General features: G+C 43.6%; 1 protein-coding gene across 1 annotated transcript in view; it reads left to right on the top strand.

The window, feature by feature from the left end:
• Window positions 1-21,113, top strand: part of SPPL2B (signal peptide peptidase like 2B) — an 859,053-nt gene that overhangs the window by 470,093 nt on the left and 367,847 nt on the right. Inside the window, exon 5 of the mRNA XM_044054743.1 lies at window positions 3,344-3,460. Within this exon, the coding sequence (XP_043910678.1) occupies window positions 3,344-3,460 (117 nt within the window). The remainder of the gene's footprint in view (window positions 1-3,343; window positions 3,461-21,113) is intronic.

The following is a 21,113-nucleotide window of genomic DNA, read 5'->3' on the forward strand; positions in this document are numbered from 1 at the left end:
ACAAATTAAAGCACTTGTGATTCTTAAATCAGCTTTGAAAGTCAAATTACTTTTTCATTTGCAGTGTCTGACATCAGCAATTAGATTTAGCAATTTGCTTAAATATTTTAAGTACTACAGTCTATCAGTAATCTTAAAAGTGCTAGATTTTAGAAAATTTGTGTAGACTGACCAGAGCACTAGTGATTTTGAGACAGGGCCACAACTGTGATTATTAGAAATGTCCAGGACCTCGTTTCAAGACACTGTAGCTTAGGTGTATGGTATAAGATTATACTTTAATACTGTACACTAACTGTACCTAAGGGACCATTTTTTAGGTATTGTTTACATTTCACAGGAAATAGGCTGAATGCTATGCATTGTAGAGAGGCTTATTATTAATTAATTATTACTTAATTATTTAATTAGGTTTATTGTAGCTGTACAGCTTATTTAGCTTTGGATTATATGAAATGTAACAAATCAGAACTGGATAAGGTTGGCTATTTACAACAGCAGTATAGACATTTTCTGAATTGTAATGTCTATGCAGCTGCTTTAAGGTTGACAGGCTAACAGTTTACAGTGGGACCACAGTACATCTAGTTACTAAATTCTGTTTTATCTATGCACATCATACCTGCACATTTTAACATGAAGTCTTAGATAACAGGATGTTACAACACCATATCCAAGCAGGGCAGAGAGATTTTCATAAGAAACGTGTCATTACTGGGTAGGTATGCTGCACAGACACTTAGTATAATATTTCTCTTTACAGAGACCTGAAGAACTTCATGACCTCCTACAAAGTATAGGATAGGAAAGCAGTCAAACTCAGTAATAACACAATAAAGTTAAACGAAGTGTTAAACATTGTAATATGGACAGTTAAAACATCGTTAAACACAAAAGCTCTTGCCTTGCATCAGCATCACCCTTAGGTGTAGTCAGAGAATAAGGTTGAGTTTTATGAGTTAGTAGACAACTGTCAAGTGTAAGTGGTGCAGAGTTCTGCAGGAACCCACAAATAATGCACTTATATGACAGGAATCCTGAATGATTAAATGCTATTCACTCCCTCTCTTGGGTACCAAGGAGGGTTTGGAGGACTGGACTATGAGCATTTAGGCATAAAAGAACAACAGTGACTTTCCTTTTGGGAAAAATATTTCTTTGGAGTAGTGGGGTGGAGATGAGTCAAAGCGCAGGCTAGGAGCCCTGAGCTCAGAGACATGCAGCCTGAGGATTGGGCTGCATATCGATGGCTGACGTAGCGGGTGATAATGTCAGCAGAAGGCAATGCACAACAGTAGAATTGTATGACTGGTTAATTTGCTGATGTGCTGCAGGTTTTTAAAAACATATTGCTTCTATGTGCTGGTTATAGTTGAAGTATGTTAATCCTTACTTGTGGCCGAGTCTGACTGCTCGTAATTCATTGCTTCAGATAGTTGAAGTATGTTAATCCTTACTTGTGGCCGAGTCTGACTGCTCATAATTCATTGCTTCAGATAGTTGAAGTATGTTAATCCTTACTTGTGGCCGAGTCTGACTGCTCGTAATTCATTGCTTCAGATAGTTGAAGTATGTTAATCCTTACTTGTGGCCGAGTCTGACTGCTCATTATTCACTGCTTCAGATAGTTGAAGTATGTTAATCCTTACTTGTGGCCGAGTCTGACTGCTCATTATTCACTGCTTCAGATAGTTGAAGTATGTTAATCCTTACTTGTGGCCGAGTCTGACTGCTCGTAATTCATTGCTTCAGATAGTTGAAGTATGTTAATCCTTACTTGTGGCCGAGTCTGACTGCTTGTAATTCATTGCTTCAGATAGTTGAAGTATGTTAATCCTTACTTGTGGCCGAGTCTGACTGCTCTTTATTCATTGCTTCAGATAGTTGAAGTATGTTGATCCTTACTTGTGGCCGAGTCTGACTGCTCGTAATTCATTGCTTCAGATAGTTGAAGTATGTTAATCCTTACTTGTGGTTGAGTCTGACTGCTCATTATTCACTGCTTCAGATAGTTGAAGTATGTTGATCCTTACTTGTGGCCGAGTCTGACTGCTCGTTATTCACTGCTTCAGATAGTTGAAGTATGTTAATCCTTACTTGTGGCCGAGTCTGACTGCTCGTTATTCACTGCTTCAGATAGTTGAAGTATGTTAATCCTTACTTGTGGCAGAGTCTGACTGCTCGTTATTCACTGCTTCAGATGGAAGAAACGCAGGCTACTATTGACCTCATAAGTGGGTGTATTGTTCTGGGGATATGTCCTCTTGTCACAGCCTTTGTAACATTCAAAATATGATTTGTGGCTAAAAAGAAGATTCACTGATCCTCAAATCCACTAATAAACCAGAAGTAAGAAATGCTAAAGTGTAGTAGCTAGATGTGGAAAATGACTTGGGTTATTTCATATATGCAAGTAGAAGCTCTTCACTTTTCAGCCTGTCCAAAATAAAGAAATGCTTTAGGGTCTCAAAGTTTCATGACGTTAATAGTACTGCTTGTGTGTATTCCAATGCAACAAATGCACACTGCTTCCTATTGAGCATAGTTTACCTGTGAGGTTCCATGCACCTTCACACACTGATGCACATAGTAGCCTTACAAGGTGTGCATACTTGTGCAAGAGTACAGCTTAGAGGGAGCAAATTGTTGCATACTATAGCAGAAGTTTCTTAGAGAAGTCCCTCTTTGTCAGTTATGGAGAGTCTTATTTTTGGGGTCATGACATCCACCTTCATGATCCTGAATACCAAGTCACACATGGGGGAAAAACATGGTGATGCTGCAAATCTTTGAACGCTGAGAAAGGACTTCCCAGCAGACCAGATGCCCTTCAGTTCAGCATGGACAATGATTGCTTCTGTTGGAGTTAAAAAATGATGCAGCTTAACCCACAATCAAGAACTATAGCTCCATCATGTTTACCTTCTTACCTTTATGACTGAGACCACCAGGATTTAACCTGGCTATGTAATCTTTTTCCAGGCACTTAAAGCCTGTCGTCTTTACCCATAATGCTCCTGGAAGAAGGGTCTTTTGCTGAGATCACTACAGCAGTGCCAAGTGTTACTTTAGCCTGGGACCAATCTTTAAAGTATCTTCACTTTTTCTAACATTTCATGTAATATTTTTTTGTAGCTTTTGACTTCAGAGCTGTTGATGTAATAGAGCCATATGTGTGCATGTGCACACGTGTATTCATGTCAGTTCATTCTCTTCTTCACACTCTGGACAGTTTGTAGAGTCTGCTGCAGTGTCCCTCATCTTTCGGAGTTTGTTTTGTTCTAGCCAAGTTTTTGGCTGTGTTTTGCTATTTAAATCAAGGGTTTATTATTATTTTCTGTAGGACAATTTTAATGTCAGAGCTTTTGAGGTAGCCGTTACATGGGACTATTTCATTGCCTTGCTTTTGCTGGTTAATTCTCCAGTGTTAGTTTCATTGTCATTTAGTGGTCATGGACAAGTAAGACTCCAAAAGTGACCAATGAGATCAGAAAATGTAAATGTGGCTCCAAAATCCCCTGCAGGATTGTCATTAAAAGTGCTTATAGTGGCTTGGCAAAGTTTATTTTTCTGAGCAGTGTTCTGTTTGTTCCCCCCTCAAACTGTTGACCCTTAAAGATGCCAAGAACTGTTTGGAGCAGGTGAAGCTGAAGCCTACTGTTGTCTTTCAAGTCAGTAAGTGATTCTCCTTCCCCTGCCATTCTACCTGCACATGCTTTCAAAAGACCAGTACCAGAGGACACAGACCAGCTTCTTCCCACAACGCACCTAACACGGAAGTACTTACCCCCAGCCCTAGGAATAACTTTATTTTCAGATGTTGTACTTCCCAGACTTTAACTTGGTAGTATTTCTTTGGTAACATCAGAAACAGAACTCCTTGGCTTCACTTAATAGAGTCTGTCAGGTCAAGAGGGTCTGTTTTAGTTGAGTTGAAGTACTCTTAGATGTGAAAGACCTTTATTTCAGTGCAACACATATTGTCTCAGGTCTGCTCCCCTGCTGATATCCAAGTTGAGGTCCTTCACTTCCAAATTTTGCTACCCCTGCCCCTTACTTCTCCTCACTTATGTCCTGCCCAGAGCCCGGTTCCTATCTGACCAATGTTCAATCGCTTAATGGTCCGGGGTCAGTATTGATGGCTGCAGTGAGGACAACAGTGATATACAGTTTTGAGCCACTTACTCTTCACCTCAACTGACTCACTGCCAACACTGCTGTCAGTGCTAACCATTCTGACCTTGAGGTCATCAGTGCTTGAGGCTCTGCTAGTGGCTGGGGAGGGGTGGTCGAACCTTCTGGAGTCTGCTATTCTGTCCCTGAGATTGGCATTCAAGCAATCTGCTTTGAGACCCTTGGTATTGACCTTGATATTAATGAGAGCTTAGATCAACAAAGTTGAAATTGGCCTAGCTTCAACTGTCAGTGTTGCGCCCCCCACCCCCAGTAGCCCACAATCTCCTGCAAGTCTCCCATTCTGGACATGGATATGGGTGAGGAGCTATTCCCCTCTGTACTTTCAGATGATCCCAAATTTGGTGAAATTCTAAAGGTGATTTCATCTGAAGCAGGATAGGCCGCAGATAGTCTGTCCAAATCTGAGCTCTTACTGGAGGAGGGCGTACAGTCACCCAAGTCATCATCGTCTTATGTAGTCCCATCATGCGACCAAGTGGTTTAGCTGATGGTAGAGTCAGCATACAAGAACTCTGCAGTGGCTTCCATGCCAAGGATTCCAGACAGAATCCTCCAGCCTCCTAAAGACAGGAACTGTCACTATTTTGTATCCCTCAGTGACTCAATATTGGTTGTGGTTGCAACTGAAAAAGCTCTTCCTTCACAAAGCTCAGGCTTCCATACCACAGTAAGGAATTGTGGGCAGTGGATCTCTATGAAAAGTGGGCTTACTCAGTCTACATATTCGCTTTAACAGTAAACAGTATGGCACACATACTCCAGAGATATCTGCCGTAGATTGTTTTCAGTTAAGGATTTCCCAATATTATTCTAGCATGTCCAAAGGTCAGTTGTCAATCTCCTCTCCGGTCCAGCTGGTGAATCTGGGAATCTTGAGGCAATGTTATAACTGCCTCATGTACACAGACAACCCTCTCCTCCTCCCACATAACACAAATACTTGCGAGAGATGCAGCTATTTAGCCAAACTGGAGGCTGAGCTCTCTCAACTCAGGACTAGCAAGACCAGACAGGAGGAGAAGGCAACTACACACACCACAAAACCAGCCTCACATAATGCTACCACTCCACTGAATCAAACACATAAACACACAAAGACATACTCGGAGGCTCTGAGCAAAATTCTACCTAAACAGCAGAGGCCTCCAAAGCAGACACCCAAACAACTGCTACCTCAAGACATCCCACAAGCAACACATAAACCACAGAAGCAGTGTGCAAAGCAGTCACAGCCCTTAAGGCCAAATACAACACCAAACATACTTGTCATAGGTGACTCCATAGTCAGACACACTGACGTCCCACTCACCAGGCTGAACAAGGAGAGGGTCACAGTAAGCTGCCTATCGGGCTAGAATCCGCCACATAACACAAGCACTCGGGTCACTCCATGGCAAGTACAAATATGACACAGTCATTGTCCATGCTGGTGTGAACGACCTGAGACGTACCTCCCTGGACTACATGAAAAGAGACCTAGAGGAGCTCTCTGATTATGTAGCCCAGGCAGGTATGACCCTAACCCTGAGCAGTATCCTTCCTTCACCAAGAATGATGCCACAATATAGAGACAAGATAATCAGCTTTAACAATTGGCTTAATGTCTGGTGTCATTCAAAGGGGATCCAGTGTCTGTCTGCCTGGGATGACATGCTTGACAAGCCACGCTGCTTCGCAAGGGACGGCTTGCACCTGTCACCCTGGGGATTCCGGATATTGGCTAAGGCTCTTGCCACCCCATAGTGCCTTTTTAGGCAAGGCTCAAATTCTAAACCTACCACCCTAGAAAACAAAAATGGGAAGAAACTGAGGGTAATGCTGCTCAATGCCAGAAGTCTAAATCTCAAAATGCACGCACTCGAGGCCCTTCTCAGTATGGAGAACATCGATGTCTGTGCTGTAACTGAAACCTGGTTCAAGGCTCCTGAGAGCACCCGGCACTATTAGGTTTTACCTCATATCATGCGTTCCGCCCCAAAACCCGGACCACACCACAAAAGGAGGGGTGTATCCATATTCATAAAGGATACCCACACCTCCAGGTTGGTGGCAACGCACGAAGCCGGAAACCATCCAGGTGCAACTAACCATAGGCAAAACTGCTCTACAAATTGTAGCATGCTACAGGCCACCCTCTCAAACTCAGGAACCCCACACAGCCTTCCTGAAGACACTGGAGGGTATAAATGTATCTCCAAACACCATCATATTGGGTGACTTCAACTACCCGAATATAGACTGGGAACATTACTCAAGCCCTAACTTTCTAGCCCAACGGTTCCTGGAGTTCATAAATTCAAATGCCATGGAACAGCTAGTCACTGTTCCCACGAGAGGAGAAAATATACTAGATCTCATTGTCACAAACATGGGGACAAAATGCTCCACACCGAAGTATATCCCTCATTGGTGAGATCTGATCATAAACTAATCTCACTGGAAATCCACATCCCGCCCCACCCCAAACAAAAGACCATAGTGAAGAACTTCTCTAAAGCAAACTTCACACTACTCAAGACTGGTGTAGTATCCTTCAAGGCCCCTGAGCCAGAGGAAACCACAACCCAAGCTGCGGAAGCCCTTACAAATGCCTTCTATGAACACCTCCAGGACTGCATGGATCAGGCAATCCCAAATAAAACCAAGACTCTTTCCACAAAGGGCAAACGTCCAGTCTGGTGGACCCCAGCCATTAACAAACTTTACAATAAGAGGAGAAAGCTATTACATGATAGAACAAAATCCATAAAAGGGAAGTCACCCCTGATCATTATTAGTAGAAAATAGCGAGCAGTCATAAAATCAACCAAGGCCAAGTGTGAGAGATAAATTGTCATGGTTTCAAAGGACAATCATAAGGCCTTTTTCAGGAACCTGGGTGGAAACTCCCAGATATGCTCAGAATTAGTCCAAAATGATACAAAAATCACTGAACCCACAGACATTGCCAACATACTGGCAGACAGGTTCAGTGAAACTTCACCCTCTCCCCTAAAGGAGAGATAACTATCCCAGCCGAGTGTAGCCTCCCGGACATCTCAAATGCGCAGGTGAAAGCTGCTCTCTCTAAAGCTAAAAACACAGCATCAATGGGACCGGATGGTGTCCCCGGCTGTGTGCTACACGAGCTAAATGAGGAATTAACCCCGCACATAAGGCAGCTGTTTAATCTCAGCCTTACCACAGGATACGTGCCCAAGGAGTGGCGTGGCAACTGTGGTCCCACTCCACAAAGGCGGCGCTCACGGACCCTGGTAATTACCGCCCATAAGCTTAACAAGTCTAGTCTGCAAAGCTATGGAGAGGATCATAATGGAGCTCATAAACAAAGATATAGGGGACTTGCAGACATTGGACCCGACCCAGTTTGGCTTTGTCAAGGGAAGATCATGCCTTTTGAACTTGGTCGACTTCTTCAAACAGTCACCAAGGCCATTGATGAGGGAAAGGCAGTCCATACAGCCTACCTTGACCTTGCAAAGGCTTTGACACAATACCCCACTCGGGTATTGTAGAAAAACTTACCAGCTTAAATGTAAACCCATATGTCACAAGATGGGTTGCAAACTGGCTTAAGGACAGAACCCACAGGGTTAGAGTTGCTGGCGCTGTGTCAGACTCCAAGCCGGTCACAAGTGGTGTCCCACAGGGCTCGGTCCTTGGCCCCTATTGTTTGGCATCTACTTCTCAGAAGTACAGGCCAGCATGGGAGGACTTTGGCTGACAAAGTTTGCAGACGACTGCAAACTGGGCCATAGTGGAAAGTGCATCGGACACGGATATCCTTCAGAAGGAACTCACGGAAACAGATAGCTGGTGCCAGAGCCATGGCCTGAAGTTAAACGCCAAAAATGTATAGTCATACCCTTCGGGAAAAACAAGGTAACCCCAAGCTACCATATAGGTGGCAATCCACTAAGCACAGAAGAGGTTATCATGGACCTGGGGACCCAGGTTGACAGTGGCCTTTCTTTTGACACTCACATTGCTAAAGTGGTTAGAAAGACCTTCTACATTGCCCACCTGATCATGAAGGGATTCACATCCAGATCTAGTGAGGTCATTGTTCCCCTGTACTCTTCACTTATCAGACCAATGATCGAGTACAATGCCCCATTCGGGATGTATCTCACCAGACCCCACCATAGTGCTCACCACCCCCATAGTGCCTTTTTTAGGCAAGGCTCAAATTCTAAACCTACCACCCTAGAAAACAAAAAATGGGAAGAAACTGAGGGTAATGCTGCTCAATGCCAGAAGTCTAAATCTCAAAATGCACGCACTCTAGGCCCTTCTCAGTATGGAGAACATCGATGTCTGTGCTGTAATTGAAACCTGGTTCAAGGCTCCTGAGAGCACCCCGGCACTATTAGGTTTTACCTCATATCATGCGTTCCGGCCCCAAAACCCAGACCACACCACAAAAGGAGGGGGGGTGTATCCATATTCATAAAGGATACCCACACCTCCAGGTTGGTGGCAACGCATAAGCTCGGAAACCATCCAGGTGCAACTAACCATAGGCAAAACTGCTCTACAAATTGTAGTATGCTACAGGCCACCCTCTCAAACTCAGGAACCCCACACAGCCTTCCTGAAGACACTGGAGGGTATAAATGTATCTCCAAACACCATCATATTGGGTGACTTCAACTACCCGAATATAGACTGGGAACATTACTCAAGCCCTAACTTTCTAGCCCAACGGTTCCTGGAGTTCATAAATTCAAATGCCATGGAACAGCTAGTCACTGTTCCCACGAGAGGAGAAAATATACTAGATCTCATTGTCACAAACATGGGGACAAAATGCTCCACACGGAAGTATATCCCTCATTGGTGAGATCTGATCATAAACTAATCTCACTGGAAATCCACATCCCGCCCTACCCCAAACAAAAGACCATAGTGAAGAACTTCTCTAAAGCAAACTTCACACTACTCAAGACTGGTGTGGTATCCTTCAAGGCCCCTGAGCCAGTGGAAACCACAACCCAAGCTCTGGAAGCCCTTACAAATGCCTTCTATGAACACCTCCAGGACTGCATGGATCAGGCAATCCCAAATAAAACCAAGACTCTTTCCACAAAGGGCAAACGTCCAGTCTGGTGGACCCCGCCATTAACAAACTTTACAATAAGAGGAGAAAGCTATTACATGATAGAACAAAATCCATAAAAGGGAAGTCACCCTGATCATTATTAGTAAAAAATACGAGCAGTCATAAAATCAACTAAGGCCAATTTTGAGAGAAAAATTGCCATGGATTCAAAGGACAATCATAAGGCCTTTTTCAGCTATGTTAGGAACCTGGGTGGAAACTCCCAGATATGCTCAGAATTAGTCCAAAATGATACAAAAATCACTGAACCCACAGACATTGCCAACATACTGGCAGACAGGTTCAGTGAAACTTCACCCCCCTCTCCCCCCCTAAAGGAGAGAGAACTATCCCAGCCGAGTGTAGCCTCCCGGACATCTCAAATGCGCAGGTGAAAGCTGCTCTCTCTAAAGCTAAAAACACAGCATCAGTGGGACCGGATGGTGTCCCCGGCTGTGTGCTACACGAGCTAAATGAGGAATTAAACCCGCACATAAGGCAGCTGTTTAATCTCAGCCTTACCACAGGATACGTGCCCAAGGAGTGGCGACGGCAACTGTTGTCCCACTCCACAAAGGCGGCCTCACGGACCCTGGTAATTACCGCCCATAAGCTTAACAAGTCTAGTCTGCAAAGCTATGGAGAGGATCATAATGGAGCTCATAAACAAAGATATAGGGGACTTGCAGACATTGGACCCGACCCAGTTTGGCTTTGTCAAGGGAAGATCATGCCTTTTGAACTTGGTGGACTTCTTGAAACAGTCACCAAGGCCATTGATGAGGGAAAGGCAGTCCATACAGCCTACCTTGACCTTGCAAAGGCTTTGACACAATACCCCACTCGGGTATTGTAGAAAAACTTACCAGCTTAAATGTAAACCCATATGTCACAAGATGGGTTGCAAACTGGCTTAAGGACAGAACCCACAGGGTTAGAGTTGCTGGCGCTGTGTCAGACTCCAAGCCGGTCACAAGTGGTGTCCCACAGGGCTCGGTCCTTGGCCCCCTGTTGTTTGGCATCTACTTCTCAGAAGTACAGGCCAACATAGGAGGACTTTGGCTGACAAAGTTTGCAGACGACTGCAAACTGGGCCATAGTGGAAAGTGCATCAGACACGGATATCCTTCAGAAGGGACTCACGGAAACAGATAGCTGGTGCCAGAGCCATGGCCTGAAGTTAAACACCAAAAAATGTATAGTCATACCCTTCGGGAAAAACAAGGTAACCCCAAGCTACCATATAGGTGGCAATCCACTAAGCACAGAAGAGGTTATCAGGGACCTGGGGACCCAGGTTGACAGTGGCCTTTCTTTTGACACTCACATTGCTAAAGTGGTTAGAAAGACCTTCTACATTGCCCACCTGATCATGAAGGGATTCACATCCAGATCTAGTGAGGTTATTGTTCCCCTGTACTCTTCACTTATCAGACCAGTGATAGAGTACAATGCCCCATTCAGGATGTATCTCACCCGACATCTGCAGCAATTGGAGAGACCCCAAAAGTTCCTCACCAAAAGGATAAAGGGACTCCAAAATCTGTCATATGCTGCCAGATTGAAGAAACTCCAGCTCTATTCAGTCGCATACCGTCTGCTCAGAGGTGACATGTGCCTGACATACAAGGCCATGTCCAACCCGGAATTAATGGACATGCTCCACCTCAAAAAATCCAAGTCCACCAAAACCACTAGAGCAAGCGACTTAAACCTTAGCACGGATATAAATAGGACGTGCTGGAGGGATAGATTTATCACTCAGAGACTATGCTGTGGAATAAAATCCCGGTCCATGTGAGGCAGAGCACCTCGCTGACTCTGTTCAAGAGAAATCTAGACCTGTGGATGGGAGATCGTAGGTTTACCCCTGGAATCATCTCTGTGTCACTACTGGACAGAGGCACAACAAACTAATGGGCACAGTATTTTTTCATATAAGGGGTGGCGTAAGCCACAAAAATTTGGGCTAGGCTTATAAATGCCTTAGGGCAGATAGCCTAGTATAAACCTATGAACCTATATGGGGAAATAAGTTATCTCCTGTGTCAGACATAGCCTGTATATCCAGTCTAATTATGTTTTTTACCCACAGGGCCATTGCATAGCTCAGCCAGGGCAGCAGGCACTGTTATAGTTACTCAACTGCATGCCTAACTGTACCTACGCAAATTTGGTGTGGATAAGGCCAGCTTCTTGAGCACTCCTTTTAACAGAATGCTGTGTTTCAGCTATGCAGTAAAGGCCAGACTGGAGAAACGGGAACAAAAAGCAAGACCCTAATAACTGTTGGGGTTAAGGTTCCGTAACTGTGATGCACCTTTTTTGTGATGCAAAGGGATCTACGTCATCACACAGGACAAATGGGTGGGCACAGTTGAGTCCAGACGTTAACTACCCTTCATCTCATTTCTCAAACTGCAGTTTCCACCCTTTTCAGGCTATCTCACCCTGTCAGAGGGTATGCAAGAAAACTGCAAAAAAGAGCAATCCAAGAGGTCCCACTAAACTAGCAAAGGCTTGACTTTTACTTTAGATTAATTTTAGTTCTCAGGAAAATGAAGAGGCCTGGACCCATTCTCAGAGTGGTCTAACTCCGTTTGTTCTGAAAGAGCCCTTTTGGATGGTTACAATGATCGTAAAAAGAGGCAAATTGGCACCCAACAAACACCAAGAAACAAATCCAAGGTACCAAGGAGTCAAAATCAGACAGGAGAGTCCATAAATCGATTTTAATAAAGAATAAAACACATGAACGCAGCCACATAAAACATAGCATTTTTGTTTTAAAACTTCATCAGATGTGGATCTAACAGTCAAACTCAGAGTTATATAGCATCCTAACAAGCAAACTGACCAATACAAAAAGACAAATTGTTAAGACATCATCATAAAACTCATGAATATTCATCATAAACCATGTTAAAAGGACTAAGACTTCTTAAAATCAACTTAAAAAAATGCTAAAATACAGTTAAAAATTATCATTGTTATAAATTATACATAATTATACAGTGTTTGGAACATATTTTTGTTTTTGATTGCTCAGTGTTTGGAACATATTTTTTGTTTTTGATTTGAGTGCATTTGTTCCATCACTCGGGAACAGGGCTTTTTCTTTCTTTACTTTTACTATATGCCAAAAGTGCTTATTGGGTTTTGCTAGCTCTCACTCCATTTATTGGTTTTTAGCTATGCATTTTTTATATTTTTCATTAAATTTTAACAGTTTCTCAGCTGTGAAGGTACACTTGAGCTTGTTTTTTATTGTCTGTCTTTTCCTCTGTGTACCAATTGTGGTTCTTAGAGCTCTTGTTTAGCTTCATATCAGTGTTGCAGTATTCTTCACCTTGGGGATCTCCTGCCAAGATTATACCAAACGTCTAGGTGATGCAAGTGCTCTGAACTTTTTTTACAACCAGTCCAAATGCCAGTATTGAATGTCTGTGTGAATGCCTTTCTGTTGTGTTGGTTACCAAGCAGTTTTTTTAGGTAAGTGCCCTGTTGGGGTTTTCTCTTCCTTTTTTTATTGTTTGTTGTGTTCATGTTCTCCAGAAAGGGGAAATCTCAGTTTGGGAGGCAGATTCCCCATAAAGACAGCTTTGTTCAGTGTGATATTTTTTTTGTTTGGGTGCTTCCCACGATCTTATGCAGTGTTCTGTCTGCCAGGCAGTTGTGCCTAAGATCCTGTGTAGTCGCCTCTCCTCTTTATCTATACACCTGGAGAACCAACTTCTTCAATTGTTGGCTCAGGGTGTTATGGCGAAGTCCTGCCATCCTGAGGGCCAACTATTTGCCAAGAAAAAGGCCAGAAAAGTCAGGCCTGACGTAACTGTTGTTCACCCTCCCCTGGACATCACTCTAAAAGCTGGTGAAAGCTCTGAAGACTGTCCGGTGCATGCTTCAGATTCCTTTGCTGCAACCCTATTGGAGGCCGGTATGAATCCAGGTTCTCACACGTCCTCTGAAGCTTTTAAACATGTGTACCTGACATTGAGAGGGAACCTCTGGGACCGAGGGGGATTCCTCAGAATTTAGTGAGGGAGGAGATTCTTATAACTATTATAAATTTGCATCAGGGCTATTACCCTCTGAGGATGTTTCTTGCATATGTTCCACAGAAGAAACAACAAAAGACAAAGTTAATTTCCCTTGTGAAGGATCCCCAACGTGAATGGCAGGATTTCACTCTGGGTTTATTTCATGCTTTGATGGCCTTGAAGCTACCTCCAGGGGTCTCTGTTCCTGCTCCCTCTAGTCTTCCACTCCAATTCCTCAGCTGAGCATCTGGACTTAGAAAATATCTCTTGTTTATTTATCCTAAATCCCTTTCTCATCAGAATACAGTTCAGAGGAGGAGGATTCATTAAATCCAGACTCCCCTTTGGGGATACTGTTGCTCATATGATGAACTATTTTGAGTGGGATTGTTCCCAGTTATCTAATTCAAAAAGGTATTACAAACTTCTACAGATGGAGTCTTCCAAACCATCTGCTGTTCCTCCTGTCCTGTCTGTTCTTTTAGATACCTTTTCTGTGGCTTCTGTAGCCCCCTGACTCTCAGCCTCTTGCACCAAAAAAGCTAGATAGGTTCTACAAGGTGCCTGAAGAATGCAGATTTCTTTATAAATGCCCTTCTGCTGACCCTTCTATAGTGGCAGTGTCTTCTGACAAACTGTCCGGGTTGCTGCCCTCCACCAAGATGCTGCTTTCTGATAAGGATAGTAGGACCAAGGAAAGGTTAGGCAAGAAAATTTATGCTGCTGCGACCTTGTCTTTTAGGGCCATTAACTACCAGATTACTATGACCAAGTATGTTTTGGCTGTCCTTTCTCAGGTGGTTTCTGACCTTTCTGACTCTGAGGGGAAGGCTTTGGCCCTTGCTGGGCTGCACTTCAGAAGTTGATCACCTTTCCATCAAATGCAGCTATGATGCAGCTGATGCTACTTCAGGGCTGCTGCCTTTGATTCAAGTCATGAGACATTTTTTTTGGCTTTGTCTGATGACATCCAGGCCAAACTTTTGGATAACAAAAGTCTTTTGGATGTTCTTCGTGTTTCACTGTTGCAGTCATCACACTTGGGTTATATCTGCCTGCAGGTAGCCCTCAGTCGGCCCGAATACCAGAGTCTTGGGATTTCTGTGTCGGATGCTGTCTCTTCTTCCATGACGTCCAGTCGTCAGGGGTATAAAACATGCAGCCGATGCCATATTACATCAGTCTTTCTTACCATGGAGGAGCCCGAAGCAGAAGCAGTTCGCAAGTGCCGGTTGGTCACTTCCTGAAATTTTCATTTTTCAAGTTTCAAACCTGAAGTCTTGTAAAGCTAAGTACCCCATTGGGGATCCTTTTTTCTTGCTCTAACCGATGTCAGAAAAAGTTCACTTTCTTGCCTGGAATGCAAATACCTCACAGAGATTTTCATTCTTACTGCGTCACCTGTTTAGGCACAGACCACGACGTCAGTCGCTGTTGGTTTTCTTACCTTGTTTAACGCCTGAACCATTCGTCGTCTGGCTATCTTTGTCGCTAAATTCTTTCACTCTCGTTCTCCGTATTTCGAAATGACTTCTATAAGCCATCCGGCTACCGATCTTCCGAAAAAACGTAAAGATAGACAGAGACAGACCGCATAGGTCCAAAACTGCTGACGATGCTTCCGTTAAGCTAGTCACCAGTCCGCCGGTACTCAGTAAGGTGTCTTTGCAGCCCCTGATGCCCACTTCTACAGATTCACAGGCCTCTGCTGAGACCCATTCGGAGTCTGGAATGCCGTGCGATGCTTCTTCGACTATGAAACCTGCGGATGTCTCTACCTTGGATGGGTCCAGAGCCGCTGTGCAGGCACCGGCTTCTGAGGGTGTATTCCGACCTTCCAATGTTCGTATTAAACCGACAACTTCGTTTTTAGCTAAAACTACCGAGTTTCTCAGGCTCAGAGTTCATACTACACCTAGAAAACAGACGGCCAAAGTGCATGCTCAAGCTCCCATGCCACAAAAACAAATGCTTAGAATGGCTGAAGACCCTATTACTCTAATTAGGGGAAGCCAGCCTTCCCCTGCTAAAAGACAAAGAAGCCAGCCTTCCCCTGCTAAAAGACAAAGAATTGAGTTTCCTTCTGATTGTACAGACAGGAGTCTGATGACTCTGACCCTTCTGATTACCAGGACATACCCTTGTCAACCTATGAGGATTCAGATGCAGAGGAATCCATTCCCTCTGCCTCCCCTCCAGAGGATTTTTCTTTTGGTGAAACCTTGCATACTTTGAGAGCATTTCCGCTGGGAATGCCAGGACTATCTACTGTCCAAAAAGAGACTCGGAGAATTTTTAGAGTTGCCTCAGCACAGGCCTGTAGCTATACCCCCTGTCCTGGATATTGTAGATGATGTCTTTATGGAATCTGGTCTTACTCCTGACACTTTATCACCGGCCCCTAGAAAACCTGATGGGTACTACAGAGTACCCGATTCTCACAAATTTCTCTTTAAGAATCCTACTGTGGATCCAGAGACCATTTCCCAGGGACCTAAAGGCATTAAGGCTACTACAGCCAAAAACCCTACCCCTTCAGACAGGGATTCAAGAGCTTTAGACAGATGGGGTAAGAAGGTATATACCTCTGCAACTCTTGCTATCAATGCTTTGAATTGCCAGTTTCACAGATTGAAGTACCTGCAACATATTCTGGAACTAATTGAACAAAAAAAATGGTATTACTTCCAGCTTGTGCAGAAAATAAAGATTTACAAGAGTTAATGCATTCTGCAAACCAAGTTAGTAAACTTTCTTTGCAGTGTGGTTTTGATGCCTTAGAAGCATCTTGCAGGGCTGCAGTCACTGGGTCTGTACTGAGAAGGCATGCTTGGAAGAAGGAACAAATCTTGCCAGATCATGTCAAAGCAAAATTACTAGATGCTCCTTTAAATCAGGACACTTTGGCACCAAAGCAGAAGAAGTTCTTGAAAAGATGGAGGAAAAGGCTAAATCTATGCAAACTGTCAAATATTTCTTACAGGTTCAGCCACCTAGATTCAGTAGGCATTGGCCTTCTAAAAACTGGTCCTTTCCAGCCCCTCCCAGGTCTTCTCAGTCCAAACCCAGGGAAACAGACCAGCAAGACTACAGTCTCAGGGTATGCAGAGATCTAAACAATGGAGTGGTCCTACCTCTAAAACAGGGAGTGGTAAGCCACCGCCTTATGGAAAAAGTTCACAGTGACTTTTCAGTTATCCTTCCCAGCCATGCCCAATTACTTGTGCCCCTAGGAGGAAAACTTGCCCTTCATGCAAAAAAGTGGATGTCCATTACTCAGGACCCGATGGATTCTAAACATTGTATCCCGGGGATACAGATTCAACTTCCATTCACTGCCAACCCCAAGCGGGTTGCCAAACCTTCCTTCAAACCAGTGGGCAGAGGCTCAAAAGCAAGTACTTTCACTTCTCAATATCAGGGCTATTCAACCTGTTCCAGTAGAACAAAGGGGACAGGGTTTCTACTCCAGACTGTTCCTGGTGCCCAGAAAAGAGGGCTCTTGGTGCCCTATCCTGGATCCATCAATTCTCAACACCTTTCTGGTGGTCCCAAAAATTCAAAATGCTTACCCTGCAGCAGCTTCTCCCAATGCTAACCAAGGATGCCTGGTTAGTCACCCTAGACTTAAAAGAAGCTTATCTGCACATCCCCATAAGGGAGTCTTGCAGGAAATATCTACATTTCAGGGCAGGCTGTATGCACTATCAGTTCTCTGCACTTCCCTTTGGCTTATCTACTGCACCCAGAGTATTCACAAAGTTCCTGGCTCCAGCCACTGCATACTGCAGGCAGAGAAATATTCAAATTTATCCACACTTGGACGATTGCCTGATTCAGGCGGACAGTTAGGAATTGCTTCTTCAGCACCTGGCTTTGTAAAAAGATTCCTAACTTCACTGAGGTACACCATCAATGAAAATAAATCACAACTGATGCCCAGTCAAAATATTGTATTCCTGGGAGCAGCTTGAACACAACTTCCCAGATGGCATTCCTCACTCCAGAAAAGCAGGTCTGTTTGACAAACTACTTCAAACTAATGGCCACCAAAACCCAGCTATCTGCAAGGAAAATACTGAAAGACCTAGGGTTCATGGCCTCATGCATTCTGCTAATTCTATATGCAAGACTGCATACGAGGAAACTTCAATGGTACTTAAAAAGTCTCTAGTGTCAACATTCTCAGGACCTGGAAACAGTGATTCCTATCTTATCTTGTCAACCCCTCGCCGCCCAAACCCTGACAACAGACACATCAGACTATGCATGGTGGACTTGCATGGCAGACAAATACATTCAAGGCAAATGGAGCCCAGGACAAATTCTCCTGCATATCAATAAAAAAGAGATGCTAGCTGTACAGAATGCTCTGACAGCCTTCAAATACATAATCCTTCCAGGACAGCTCCTGATAAAGACAGAACACCACAGTTATGTGGTACATAATCAAGCAGGGGGGAACCCATTTTTACCCATTCTGCAGGTTAAGAACAGCCAATAACCACTCCAGAAGTAGGCAAAAACTGGACTCCGATATACTGTTTAAGTATTTAATTCCACAACCAGGTAAAATTATCAAAATAAGATTTATCCAAAAGGTAACAGTCAAGTGCTTTCATCATCCAAGCCTTCATCAGAACAGTGCAAATCTGCCAAAACACGTATTTATATAGAAAAACCCTCCCCAATTAACCCCAGTAATTAGCTGTTAACGTCCTACACCGTGCATTTAGTATTCTCATTATCTACACAGTATAAACTAGTTAAAAACATATAAATCGGCTACACCGTGCATTTAGTATTCTCATTATCTACACAGTACAAACTAGTTAAAAACATATAAATCGGCTACACCGTGCATTTAGTATTCTCATTATCTACACAGTATAAACTAGTTAAAATCATATAAATCTGTTACACCATGCATTTAATATTCTCATTATCTACACAGTATAAACTAGTTAAAAACATATAAATCGGCTACACCATGCATTTAATATTCTCATTATCTACACAGTATAAACTAGTTAAAAACATATAAATCGGCTACACCATGCATTTAGTATTCTCATTATCTACACAGTATAAACTAGTTAAAACATATAAATCGGCTACACCGTGCATTTAGTATTCTCATTATCTACACAGTATAAACTAGTTAAAACATATAAATCGGCTACACCATGCATTTAGTATTCTCATTATCTACACAGTATAAACTAGTTAAAAACATATAAATCGGCTACACCATGCATTTAGTATTCTCATTATCTACACAGTATAAACTAGTTAAAAACATATAAATCGGCTACACCATGCATTTAATAATGTTCTTCATCTCACATTGCTGCAGTCCTTACATATGAGTAGTCCGCTGTCCTCGGTCGGCCCGAATACCAAAGTATTAGGCTGACGTCGGTCATGGGCGCTCAGATCTGACATCAGAGCGTCAGGGTATTAAAGCGCATGACCGACGTCATATCCTCAGTCTTTTTTGCCGCATGGTCCGATGCAGAAGCAGCGTTTGCAAGTGCCGTTCGGTGTTCTGAAATTTTCGTATTCTGAGTTTCAGACCGAAACCAAGTTGGGCTAAGTACCCGTTGGGAATATTTTTGTTTTTCTTGCCTCTGTTAATTCCGGATGTCAGAAAAAGTGAATAATTGTATTTCTTGTGGGAAACAGATACCGCATAGGGATTACCACTCTCTTTGTATTCCTTGTTTGGGACCTGAGCACGACGTAGTCGGGTGTCGCTTTTGTGCCGCAGGCACGCCTGGCTTAAGGATCAGAATTTGTCAGAGCATGTTAAAACTAGAATTTTGGATGCTCCTTTACAGTCTGAAGTTTTGTTTGGTTCTCCTGTGGAGTCTGTCTGGAAGAAAATGGAAGACAAGGTTAAGTCTATGCAGACTGTTAAAGATTTTTGCAGGTGCAGCCTCCTAAGTTTAGCAGGAATTGGCCTACTAAGGGATGGGCTTATCCTTCTTCTGATTCACAGTCTAGGGGTAGATCTAGACGTGGTAGGGGCAGAGCTCAGAGTACTTTCAGGCCTAGAACATGGAGTTCACCTGCACAATCTACTGGTGAGGGCAGGGGCCAGTCCTTTCGTAAACAGGCCCAATGACCTGCATTTTCAGCTGCTGTATTCTTCCTGTCTGGCAGCTCCTTTGGGAGGAAAGTTGGCACTCTTCAAGCAAAACTGGCTTTTAGTCACCCAGGACAAATGGGTGTTGGACATTATAGACCGAGGCTACAAGTTTTATTTCCATACATTGCCTCCTTTCAAAGGCATGCCAGACGTTCCTCCTCAGCAAAGGGTAGAGGCTCACAAGCAGATTTCTTTACTTCTTCAAATGGGGGCTATGCAGCAGGTCCCTCTGTCAGAAGTGGGCCTAGGATTTTATTCTCGCCTGTTTCTAGTACCAAAGAAAGGAAACACTTGGAGGCCGATTTTGGATTTATCTATCCTCAACACATACCTGGACATTCCAAAATTCAAAATGTTGACGTTGCAACAACTTCTACCTCTGTTGGGCAAAGATCACTGGATGGTAACTCTAGATCTCAAAGAGGCTTATCTTCATGTTCCTATCAGGCCCAGTTGCAGGAGGTACCTGCGTTTTCGAGCTGGGACTTTACATTATCAGTTCTCTGCATTGCCCTTTGGCTTATCTACTGCGCCCAGGGTGTTCACAAAGGTTCTGGCTCCAGTGATAGCCTTCTTACGGTTAAGAGGAATACAAATGTATCCTTATTTGGACGATTGCCTGATTCTTGCTCAAGACAAGTACGAACTTCTTCATCATCTACAGTATGTGATGGCAGTGTTAAGGTGCCTAGGGTATTCTGTGAACGAAACAAAGTCCAGTCTAGTACCCTCTCAGAAAATGTGCTTTCTGGGTGTGAGACTGAATACAGCTTCCCAGATGGCTTTTTTGACCCCGGACAAGCAAAAGAACCTTACTCTTTACTTCCATCAATTGTCTCTACGGTCCAGGCTGACTGCAAGGACAGTCCTTCAAGCCTTGGGGTTCATGGCATCTTGTATTCTGGTGCTTCCCAATGCCAAACTGCATATGAGGAAGCTACAATGGTATCTCAAAAATGTATGGACACAACACTGCCAAGATCTGGACACTGTCATTCAAATAATACCTTGCATTCAAAAGGAATTTTTGTGGTGGGCTCAGGAATGTCACCTAAACAAGGGACTCTCTGTGACCCGACCAGAGGCGAGTCAGATTTTAACGACAGATGCCTCGGACAAGGCTTGGGGAGCACACCTCAATGGAAAATGGGTTCAAGACACATGGCCTGCCAGACTTCAACATTTACATATCAACTTGAAGGAGATGTTAGCAGTCCAATTTGCATTGATGGCTTTCAAGGATTTACTTCACCAAGGGCAAGTGTTGATTCAAACGGACAACACAACTGTCATGTGGTACATCAACAAGCAAGGGGGAACCCATTCGTACCCTCTTTGCAGGCAAGCAATGATTTTGTGGGAGACTGCTCTCAGTTTACACCTCAATCTTCAGGCAAGGTTTCTACCAGGAGCACAGAACTCCATAGCAGATGTTTTGAGCAGACAGATAGTGGATCCCCACGAGTGGAAATTGGATCCTCATGTATTTCGAAAATTGACAGTGATATGGGGAACTCCAGACATAGATCTGTTCGCTTCTCCACTAAATTTCCAGTTGCCAAAGTTTTGCACAAAAATGTTTCATCCCACAGCTTGGAAAGTGGATGCTCTATCATTCAGTTGG

The sequence above is a fragment of the Protopterus annectens genome, chromosome 13.part0 (genome assembly GCF_019279795.1).
Source record: "Protopterus annectens isolate FY-2018-M chromosome 13.part0, PAN1.0, whole genome shotgun sequence".
Lineage (NCBI taxonomy): Eukaryota > Metazoa > Chordata > Ceratodontiformes > Protopteridae > Protopterus > Protopterus annectens.